The sequence below is a fragment of the Bison bison genome, unplaced genomic scaffold, assembly GCF_000754665.1.
Source record: "Bison bison bison isolate TAMUID 2011002044 unplaced genomic scaffold, Bison_UMD1.0 scf7180017864456, whole genome shotgun sequence".
Lineage (NCBI taxonomy): Eukaryota > Metazoa > Chordata > Mammalia > Artiodactyla > Bovidae > Bison > Bison bison.
In genome coordinates, this window is record NW_011495018.1 from 23,770,575 (window position 1) to 23,782,693 (window position 12,119).

At 40.7% G+C, this 12,119-nt stretch overlaps 1 protein-coding gene across 3 annotated transcripts in view; it reads left to right on the forward strand.

Moving 5' to 3' along the window:
• SORCS1 (sortilin-related VPS10 domain containing receptor 1) overlaps window positions 1–12,119 on the forward strand; it is a 577,390-nt gene that overhangs the window by 434,998 nt on the left and 130,273 nt on the right. For all 3 annotated transcript variants that reach the window (XM_010859390.1, XM_010859389.1, XM_010859387.1), the window contains exons 7-8: window positions 2,298–2,416; window positions 5,245–5,334. In XM_010859390.1, the coding sequence (XP_010857692.1) occupies window positions 2,298–2,416; window positions 5,245–5,334 (209 nt within the window). The remainder of the gene's footprint in view (window positions 1–2,297; window positions 2,417–5,244; window positions 5,335–12,119) is intronic.

The window sequence follows — 12,119 nt, forward strand, 5'->3', positions numbered from 1 at the left end:
ATATATATTTATAATTTATATGAATTTATATATTATAATTTATAATTTATATAATAATATAAGAATGTCTAAAAATGTCAATGGGGAAGGGAGAGTAGAAGTCTTTTCTTTAGTCATTCTTTGGAGGACTAGATGGATTAAAACATATACTTGAGAGCTATTTCCATCCCCACACATGGCAGCAGGATAAAGGAAGACTGTGGATAAAGCTCTCTTCCTTTCCTCTCCTTAGAGCTTATCAGCAACTGTCAGCCATTGGTCAGTTGGAGCAAATGTGCATGTCGCCCCCTAGTGGCACTGCTTGTAGAGTACAGGTTTGCCCAGGTTCAGACATGACTGAGCGACTGAACTGAGCTTTAAGTAAAAGTAGTGGGCTGCCGTCTATGGGGTCGCACAGAGTCGGACACGACTAGAGTTTCTTAGCAGCAGCAGCAGCAGCGCTAGAAATTTCCTTCAGGGAACTCTGACTCTGTGTCCGACTCTGTGCGACCCCATAGACGGCCTCCCACCAGGCTCCCTCGTCCCTGGGATTCTCCAGGCAAGAACACTGGAGTGGGTTGCCATTTCCTTCTCCAATGCATGAAAGTGAAACGTGAAAGTGAGGTCGCTCAGTCGTGTCCGACTCTTAGCGACCCCATGGACTGCAGCCTACCAGGCTCCTCCTTCCATGGGATTTTCCAGGCAAGAGTACAGGAGTGGGGTGTCATTGCTTTCTCCAGGGAAGTCATTAGTGAATCCTTATATCCAACTCAGCATACAATTGCTTACCCCCATTTCATGTAATCATGTCCTTATTTCTCCATTTGGAGGAGTGTATTTCTTCATACATCTTTGTATGTCCTAAAATCAAACTCACCCATTCGTTAAACATCAAAAAAAAGGTAAAATAATTTCCTTTTTCGTTCAAAAAGATATATTCCAGTAAAGTGCCATGTTCCAAAGAATATTTATTTATTATGTACTAAGTGCTGATTTGAGAAGGAAATGGCGATCCACTCCAGGGCTATTGCCTGGAAAATCCCATGGACAGAGGAACCTGGTAGGCTACAGCCCATGGGGTCGCAAAGAGTCAGACACGACTGAGCGACTTCACTTTCACTTTAGATTGTGATGAGTTCCATGAAGGGAATTAACAGGATGGAGTATTATTGAAAAGCAATCATAGGAGACCCCCAAAAATAACAGGTGAAATCTAGACCTTTTTAGAGAACAACCTGGGGGGAAGCCTTTAGAACAGAGGGAATACAAATGTAAAGCCTCTTAAGTGGTAGAAAATGTGGCCAAATTTCTAAACATATTTTAGGTCAGATTAGAAGAATCACTTGGAGAGAAGAGATTAGCATGAGGGGAGGTTGAAGCAGCACTGATGGAAGGTTTGAATGTATTCGGGAGTTCTGCAAAAGGGAGTTCTGAGTGACGTCTGATTCATAGAGAGGGCAGAACAGTTGTGGCTGAAAAACAGAGACAGCCTCCCTGGTACAATATATTAATACTGTCAGCAGCAGGGGTCAAATCTGTTAAAAGTAATTTTTACTGGTATGTTTATCACCTGCTCTGGTCTCAGGTGAGAGGCAGGGTCTTAGTTTGCTGCTGCTGCTGCTGCTGCTAAGTCACTTCAGTAGTGTCCGACTCTGTGCGACCCCATAGATGGCAGCCCACTAAGCTCCTCTGTCCCTGGGATTCTCCAGGCAAGAACACTGGAGTGGGTTGCCATTTCTTCTCCAGGGTCTTAGTTTACTCAACTATAAAATGAGAACAATGGTTTTGAGTATGGAAGCTCTTCTCAATTCTGTTTTATTTCCAATTAGTAATGGAAGAAAAACCTTTACCTTGACACAGGGCCTTATTATGTATTGTTTATAACAGGGTACTTCTAGCATGAGATGACCAATGATTGCATGTATGTTTGTGTGTTTCCCTATTTATCAGAGTTTGGCAGTGAATCCTATTAATAAGGAAAATAACTAAAAAAGCACAAGTATTATTGCCAGCTTTTGAATTTTTTTTTTTCATTTTGGTTTGGAAGGAAAAAAAATTAGTTAACAGAATTTAGTATTCTAGGATGACAAGAGTTGGTGGAGGCACTGGGAAATAGTGGTGGTGGTGTTGATAGCAAGTGAGTAAAATAATCATGAAAATTTAAACAATGATAATAACAACAATAATGTAGTTAACAGAGAATGTGAGGTTTGTTGAAAGAATTGCAGATAGCAAGAGGAACAGAAAATGTCTACTCTGACTCTGTATACTGTGTGTACATCACCCCACCCGTATTTTTTTCTTTTTTCTTTTTTCAGATTCACAATACCTAACATGCCGAATGCAGAACTGCACAGAGGCCAACAGAAATAAACCTTTCCCAGGCTACATCGACCCAGACTCTCTGATTGTCCAGGACGATTATGTGTTTGTTCAGGTATGAAAGATCCGCTTCCGCTGATTGTCTCAAAGACATTTCCCTTCCCTGCTTCTAATGCAGCCCCTTCACCTGCTTGCCCTCCCTGAAGAACAACAGAGAAAGAAGCAAAGGCATCCTTTTTTTAACAAAAGGAACATTACCAAGTTGAAGCTTCTATACTAACAGAATAGTAATTCCTTCTATTGCCTGTGAATTTGAAGTTATTGCTTCTTAGTGAAAGAATTCAGAAATAAAGTAATTGGTAGGAAGTGGATGTATTTGGAGAGAAACACAGTCCACAGAGTGTGGGCCATCTCAGAGGGCAAGTGAGAGCTTAGAAGTACGGCAGTTAGTTTTTACAGCCTGGGTAATTTCATAGGCTAATCAGTGGGAGGATTATTCCAGTTATTGGGGGGAAGAGGCAGGCATTTCCAGGACTTTTCGACCTTTCATGCTTGCCCGCAGAACTGCCATGGCACTGGCTGACATGTCTTTTAGCGTGCTAAAGTAGTGCAGTGAGTGTATAATGCAGCTCACGGTGCCTTGGAAACAGAATCTTCCCGCATCTTGGACCCAGTCGGTTCTAATCAGTCTTTGCCATGTCCTATGACGTGTCATTCTTTTAAAGGTTCTGCCCTGACCTCTTCCCTCCTGTTTCACTTCCTTGGGGCAGTGTCTGGAGGATGTGTCAAAACGGGGTCCTGGGGACACTGCTCTGAATACTCAGGTTGTCTCCAGAACTATGCACACTTGTATTCATCCTCCTCACATTCTGCATTCCAAAGAGGCTCCCTTCAGTCCTCAATAGGACTGAGCAGATATGTCAGTCTCTTCCTAGAGCAGTCAGCCAACAAGCCCCGTCTTCTGAACCTGCCTTAAAAATAGAGAGCCAGGTGGTAACAAGCTGTGGGGTGGCTGGAGGTGGTGGGCGGCAGAGCCAGTAATCAGCCATTATTGTCAGACACTGCTGTGATTAGGATCAAGAGAATTTAGATGAGACATTCAGGTGGGTTTTTCACTTCCAGAGAGAGTAGAGAACAATTTGAGAAACTGTGGGTTCAGGAGCAATTAGAAGAGAGAAGGAACAAGTATCCTTTGTTTCTTTTTGCAGTTAATAAAACTTTAAACTTGTTTGGACAAAACATTTAAAAACTCAGTTGTTGCTTTTCATGTTAAAATTGACAAAGTTACTATTGCTAAATAGTTTATATATAATACACTACGTACATACAATTTCACTATGATTGAGACATTCTAGACACTACTATATTTACTTGGGCAAGAAGTTATAATTTAGAATATTTGATCCCAAATATCAAAAAGCAAATGTTCAAATTCCTTGTACTTTTAAACTATTTCACAATTACACACACACACACATTTCCTTTTTTCTTCAGGAAAATGAGTAATGAGCACTCTGATAACTTCAGCATCAAATTATCAAGTGACACTAAAATGGAAAATGGTTACCCATATTGGTTCTATATATAATTCATTTCTCCATCAGTGGTGCTTCCAGGGACCTTTCCTGTTTTCTATTAACAGTTTATAATCCATATATATGACTTACAAATAAGAATCAAGTGTGCATTTAGAGTTTCATATATATTTTTACCCAGGCCGTTATGAATATATAACCCATCTCTAGGACTAAGAGAGAGCTGGCCACATCATGGTGAATATGATAACTTTCCAGTCACATTTTTATGTGTCTGATGAAAATTCACCCAGAGCATTTGTTGACATTCTGAGTATGCAAACCAACTGACTTCAAACTGTAGGTGTTTATATGAGTTAAGAGTGGCAACAGGAATCCAGAGAAACTGAGAGTCAAATGGTGGTTTTCAGAAGCTAGGGAAATGGGGAGATGCTGGTCAAGGGTATACGTGTCTAGCTATAAGTTCTGGGGCTATAGTATACGGCATGGTGGCTGTACTATATTATATACTTGAAAATTATTAAGAGAATAAGTCTGAAATGTTATCAACATACACACAGACACACACACATACAATCTTAATTAAATGAAAAGACGGAGGTGATTGCTAACCTTATATGTGGTAAACATTTCATAATATGTATGCATCAAATCATATTGTACACTTTAAAACTGCATACATTATGTGTCAATAATATCTCATTAAAGGTGGATTAAGGGAGAGTTTGGCAGTGCAGCCCTGACACCTCATTCATGGTGCTCAACTGAGATGGAGACCACCCTGCTCTACCCCCTCCCTCAGACCCACCGGGTTCTTTGGGCTGTACATCCTGGACAGACCTAGGGCAGTAGCGCACCATTCTCTTCCGGGACGGGGAGATCGAGAATGATTTAGAACCATGATCCTGGCTTGGCTTTCCGTCTATCATGTCAGCAGCACTGCTGTGTGTGGGACATGCACACAGCCAGTGGTGCGACTGCACGAAACTGGAATTCAGTGCCCGGAGATGGGGGCACCAGTCCTGCCACTGTGTGCCCTGGCCCATTCCCTTTTGATGTGGCACAAGGACCTGTTTGTGTGGTCACAGTCTTGGGGCTAGAGAGAGCTGGGTTGCTGAGGGGCTCTGATCCAATATACTCTCAGGCTTGTGTCAGTTAAAAGAAAAATAACCAAAATTCTTTCCTGACTTCTGAGCCACAGGGCAAGTCGAAGAATTGTATTTCTGTCAAGGAGGCTCAGTTTGGGCCTCTGACCAGCTCACATACACTGGGTTGTTTTGGAACTGGGTGCCAGTGCTTTACACTTGCCCACAGCAGTCACTCGCGCTGTTGTGCCGGGCAGGGACTGTTCTTCTGTGACCTGTAACTGGTAGTGACTCCTTTTACCACCTTTGTGCTTACGTTGCAGCTGACATCAGGGGGACGGCCACATTACTACGTGTCCTACCGAAGGAATGCGTTTGCCCAGATGAAGCTCCCCAAATATGCTTTGCCCAAGGTATGGCCTGAATCAGCTCCTCTATTTCAGCACCTATTCTTTTTCCCAAGGACCCTTTCAGTCTCTTGTAGTTATTTTTTTTTAAATCCCCCATCTCCATTTCTCAAATTCACTTATATTCTTTTTTGCCAATCTCACTATCTTCCTTTCTCTGTCAGTGGTCCCTCCCTCTCGTACCCCTCTTCTCCTCTCTCTTTCTCTGATTCTTTGGAATTCTTACTACAGGGACATCTGAGTACACTGATAACTGATTTGCTTTTGCTTGTCAAGTGGTATGTATTGGTTTTTAGCAAAACAGAAACTATGCTTTGGACACACAGTATATCAGAGCAACAGGTATGATACATGTGTATTCTGACCTGTTGTTAGTATTTATAAAGTGATACAGTCACTGTATCACAGATACAGTGATACAGCTTCTGACCTTTGCTTTTCCTCGGAACTTATGAGACTAGTTGTCTTTAGGGTTCAGCGACACAGCTAATTTTTTAAACTTTCCCCAAAACGTACTGTTTTGAAAATAGAGGCAGACAAGAGACTCCCAACAGCTCACATCCCCAGGCTGTCTCTCCATAAACACTAAAGAACTGTGTTAATACGGAGCGCCACCTAGTGGAAGTGAAACTTACTTAGGCGCTCAAAGTTGTGGATTTGCGGTCTTGTTGCCACTGTGGTATTTTAAGTGGCAGTAAATTGTTAATGCATCGTGCCTTTTTTTCTAGCAACAACCACTGAAATGCGTCTTCATTTAAAAAAAAATTTTTATTGAAGTATAGTTTATTTGCAGTATTATATTAGCTCCTGGAGTGGGGTGCCATCGCCTTCTCCGATTGATATATATATATTTGGGTGCATTTATCTTTCTTAATTAGTGTTTTGTTTTCTTTGACTATATACCCAGCATTGAAATTGCTGGATCATATGGTAGTTCTATTTTTAGTTTTCTGAGGAGCCGCCATATTATTCTTCACAGCGACTGTGCCAATTTGCATTCCCACCAACAGTATACTAGGGTTCTCTTTTCTCTGTATCCTTGCTAACCCTTCGGAGCTTTTTGATGATAGCCATTCTGACAGGTGGGTGTGTGGATCGTAAAACAAGGGAGATGTATGTGGTTATAAGAAGGGAAGAGTGTAGGTTTAAATGCAGCTCAGCTTTGAAATCTTTGGTTGAACAAGGAGCATCGATAACTTCTTTTCAATTGTATCTTCATGACTCTGTGTCTTGTGTTTTTATTGCTGAGTTTGTAATATGCTCTCTTGGACCAATACCAGCTTCCTGCCCAGGGACCCTGTGGTAGATCTAGCACGAGGGCACTGCAGGTCTTCTCTCCCAGGAGAGCCAGTGGCTTCTCCAGGCAGAATTCTCCTTCTTGGCCATCACTCTGCCCCTAACCCTAGCGTAGTGAAAGGTGAGCTGTAAACCTCAGCCCATTAGAGATAATAACCCACATTAAATTATGCTGTTAACTTCAAAAAACTATTTCCATGTGAGTAGTTACTATTTTCAGCTGCTAAGAGATTAATAACAGTGGTAATTGCCCAGAACTGTATGCCTGTGCCTGTATATGTTTAAATGCTCCTCACTCGTGATTTAGCTTGAACTATCTGTCCATGGGGTCACACAGAGTCGGACACGACTGAAGCGACTTAGCATAGCATGCATAGCATTTTACAAAAAGACAAACACAACATTGGAGTTGTGCCTTAAATGAGAATTGGGTAAAGTCAGCAAAAGAAAAATTGAGTGTTAAAATTTCCCTTGGTAATCTTTTAGGGAGGTCCATGAGGGAGATGATCGTGTTATCTTGGTAAGTTCCACAGAGCTGGTGGTTTTATTTCTTTTGCTTTGTTTCCTTGAGCACTGAAATGAGTTTCTGACTTTGATTGACTGACAAATGAAGTAGTTGGCTTGCAAGATTTACACCTTTAAAAACAAGAATACACTCAATGCAGTGAGATGCTTCTGTTCAAGAGGCATGTGGGAATTGGGACCAAATCAGGAAACAGCATATCTGAGCCACTCATCTCTTGTTTACTTTTTCTTGGGAATATACTTTGTGAGTGGAATAAGTTTCAGCTAAACTAAATGCTACTTGCTGCAGAATCAAGGCTAAAATATAAGTCTCTGGACTCCCAGACCAGCATTCCTTGTATTATACTCTTCTACTCTCAAAATAAATTAATAGATTCTATAACTAAAAGGGAGCAGCACCTCCCACTCCCTCAGATTTTTATACACTGAGTAGCGTCCAAAAAAAAAGTCCCGTTGACCTAAGTTGTCTCAGAAATGGTAGTTTAAAATCAAAGAAATCACTTTGGTCCCTTGGCTGGTGTTAGGAAATGCATACTTTGCATTGCTTTTTCATAGCCATCACACCAATCACTGTGGATTATCGCACCCAGTGGTAACGTGCCAATCTGGAAAGAGAAGTTTTACTTTGAGCCTAAATTGGCTATCTGCACCCCCACCCCTCCACTCCACTGTCCCAGATGAGCGTTTTCCATTACTCAGCCTCATCTGAGGTCTGAGGATAGAATGCGGTGATTAATTTAGCTTGTTTCCAGAAAAATCAGAGCCACTACAGCAAATTAATATATTATTTGGTCCAAGTAGGTGTTTATTATTTAAGGCAAAGAGATGCCTCATTACAATCCCATTACACCTTCAGAGAGAAGCCTCAGCTTGGGTGGAGTGATCCATGGCAAAGATGCATATGTTTCATGACCTGTATCAAACCTTTTCCTGCTGCAGCAGGAAGGGAGCAAAGCTCCATGCTCACTGAAAGAAGGGAGACAAAAGCCAGCACTTCCATGCTCAAATTTTCTTTAGTCATCCCCTTCCATTGCATCAGCTCTGAAAAGACTGAGGTTAACCTGAGCTGTATTAAAAAATAATAATAATACAGTGGCAAAGATGATCGGAAAGCAGGGGTGGGGAGATTTTAATATTGCTGTTACTGTTAAGAGCCTGAGGCCCAGCAGAAGGAGAGCTAGTGACCATTTTCCTCCCTTAACATACTTGGAGCTCATTCTGAGCTACTCAAGTGAGATAAATGAGGCAATACATATGAAAGTGCTTTGAGCATTTTGGAGGACAGATACTCTATAAAAGCAAGGTAATATTATTATTAGTATGGATCTAGTTGTCTGTGTTGGAGAAGATCGATGTGAACTGGGGTGTGGGTGATGAAAAGGCTGCTTGATTCACAGCGAGAGACCCTAATTCCAGACCTAGATCTGTCACTCACCTGCTCTGAACCTTGGGCTGGTTTATCAATTTCTCTGTTTTCGTTTTTTTCTTCTTTTTTTACATACAGAGCTTAGATTCAAAATAATATTTTCTCAAATGTGTTATTCAATAAAATGCCTTTAGAGATGCTTCATGAAAATTTGGTTTATGATTGAAAGTTTAAAAAAGGAAATAAACTCCATTCCATGCTCTTTGTCTGGAGACTAACAAGCTCACCAGTATTTAAAGATTCTAGGATGTCCTGTGAGCAAGAAAGCTGTATAATTTGCATTCATCAAAACATTTTACAAAGGGATCCATCAAAAAAAAAACTATTAAAATCCAACAATATTGATGTCCTATCGAATGGACATTGGGAAATGCTCTAAAAGATCTCAGAGTTCACTTCTTGGTCTAAAATTTTGTGTCTCAGTATGAGCTTTCAACATGAAGTGCCATTTTGGGTGAGATAGCATGTTTTCCTGATATAAGTGGATGTAGACAAGAAAAGGAAAGATGGTATTTAAATATGTCATCGGTTTCAGTTAAAATATTTAAGACCAGTGTCATCTGTCATTTTTAAACAGTCTATTCAATAAAATTAGATTGTATTTAGAGAAAGAGATCTGTCCTTGGCCCTCATCTGGTGCTGACCATTTAATCTGTTGTTTTTTAATTAATTGATTTTTAATTAAAGGATAATTGCTTTACAGTGTCGTGTTGGTTTCTGCCATACATCAACATGAATTAGCCATAGTTCTGTGAATAGTTCTCTAAGTGACTTAAACACTTAAAAGCATCCATGTTTTCTCTTCCACATCTACCAAGGACAAGTTTAAGTGGGCTGGGATAATACAGATGATTTACTCTGGCACCTAAGATTATTTAATGCATCGTCTATTTGTGGCCCAGACCTCGAAGGTTCACGAGGGCACTGATTCACTCCAAAGACACAGAGGTGGGAATTAGTTATGTGATGTTCGGGTTAGTGCTGAAATATTTTAGCTTGAACTCAGGGATGGTGCTACACCCCGCTGACAAGGAAGGAAACATGAATTGGGAATAGTTGTCTAAGGGTTCTAAATGCTAGTGTAAGGATGTTGATACTTGTCTTGTAGGAAATGGGGAACCATTGGCCCTCCATGGATGAATGACCCTTGGGCTAATTTCCACAGTTAATTGCTTCCATTAGGAAAAACAAAACAAAACATGTGGATGAACCACTTTTTTATTAAGTGTATTAGTGTATATATAATATATGTAAATATAATATTTCAATACCCTAATATTTGCAATGAACAGAAAGGCCAAATCAACCTGGCTTAATCAACAAAGGAGATTTAGGGTTTGTGTAACTAAAAATAGCTAGCATGTATGGTTCCAGGCACTGTTTGTTAAGTGCTTAATACTTACTAACTGATTTAATCCTTTCAACTCCATGAAGGACATGCTATTATCTCTAGTTTGCAGGTAGAAATTCTGAGGCACAAAGTTCTGTTCACATAGCTAAATTTCAGAGCTAGGATTTGAACTTAGCTTTATTTAAAGACCATTCTTTCAATCATTTGCTTTACTGTCCTCTCTAACAAGTTCACACATGGCCAGACTTCTTAGGTATCCACATTCAGAGACTCCCAAGAGTGTCACAGAATTTGAATCATCTCTCTTTACCTTTTGAACCTACTTTTTTTTTTTTTTTTTCTGGATTGGCTTATCCTCTACCTGCAAGATATATCTCAAACAGATCTAGATTTTATTTTTTATTTTGACTGCTTGCAAACTAACAGTAAAATATAGTTTCTCTCTCTGTGTAGTAATTCACAGTCATTATAGAATCATGTCTTAAGTTTGCTTGGGTGGAATGTCCATTGCCAATCCAACGATCAGCATTCCCTGAATGCTAGGCTTGCAAGATCACTTCTGGTGCTGAGGGTGGGAGAAAGTAGCAAAGACTGAGCATAGAGGGAAATTTGTCTGAGAGGGATGAGAATGTTTGTCAAAGAACATCAAGCTACCGTTGCCAGAAGAAATGTACATAAGAAAAATAAAATGTACATAAGTAAAGTCATGCATTGGGCAGCTTTTATACCAAACCTCACTTTGCGTTATCGACCACCTTGGATCCATGGGCAGGATTCATTGGTGGGCTCCTGACTCTGGATTATTCCTATAAAATTGCAATCAGACTCCAGAGTATGGCAGTAAGGTCTGAAAAGGGGTCAGGGACATGAAACCCTTTGAGTAAGGACGTCTTCCTTCTAGAATCACTTGAGTTCACTATGATCAACAATGAGAGGCTCATTCCTCTGTGTCTAAAACAGACTTGAAGCTGAACTGCTGACTGACTGATTGAGAGAATATGGGCAGAGATTACAATGAGAAATTTACAAGTTAGGTAGAATTGGAATTGTTGTCAAGGAAGACTGATGGATGTCCTGAAGCCTTTCAAGTAGAATGGATGATTCCTCTTGGAGAGTCTGAGCACTGAGCTACACAAAGGCCAAGGATCTTTTCAGGTTGTTCTTCTACCTTTAGGCTTATGTGCAATTCTGTTTTGTTTTGTTTTGTTTTGTTTTGATTTGGGGTTTTTAAAGTGATACTGATACGTACCACCTTAGGTGAAGGGGGAAAGATTGCTGAGAGGAATGAGCTGGCATCCTTGAGGGAGATGGCAGGCCTTGGTCTGAGACAGCAAGCCCTGGTCTGTGTCAGCCTCTCACTGAACACCTACTCCTCTGGGGTCAGAAGTCGGGGAGAAAGGATTCAGAACCGCCACCCCAGGGGTTCTGCTCACTGCCTCTCATTACCTCTGCCTTGTTTCTATCTTCCAGGACAACCAGAGGCTGAAAACATCATCAATTATGCAGAGTGTTTTTTCCCTCTTTTATTTAAGGTTTCCTGCTGAACTTCTCAGGGTACATGTTTAGATAAGCTAAGACCTGGAGTGCTCATTAACCTGAAGGTTAGTACTCTGGGGTCTCAGGTAAACATTTTTCCTCTGGGACATCTAGGGCTTGCTGAGCCTTAGGGGAGTGCTTCTCAAACTTGGATGTGCATATTACCCATCCATGGATATTATTAAAATACAGGTTTCTATTTGACAGGTGAGGCCTGAGGTTCTATGTGTCTAACAGTCTTACGGGTGATGGTCATGCTGCTGTTCCATAGACCACATTGAGAGATGCAAAGCTTGTCTGTTTTCTCCCTGTCCCTCGTTCTGTCTCATATACGCCTTCTGAGCATGTACTCTGTGTTTTGCAAATTTATCAGGATGCCTGATTCTCCAAAGTCATACATCTTTGAGAAATTATCCTTCAAAGTATCTAATGAGGCAATTATATTGTAACTGAGCTACCAGGCATCTCTGTCTTATTTTCTGATGACCTTACCTTGTAAGTGACAAAGGAAATATGTGGCTAACACTCAACTAATTGTTATTTCACAGATACACAAAAGGAAAATCTCTATCTTCCCTCATGCTACCTACGTGCCTGTCCTGGTGTTCCTCATCTTCACATTCTGTGGATACATGCCAGGGGCATGTATTAAATATT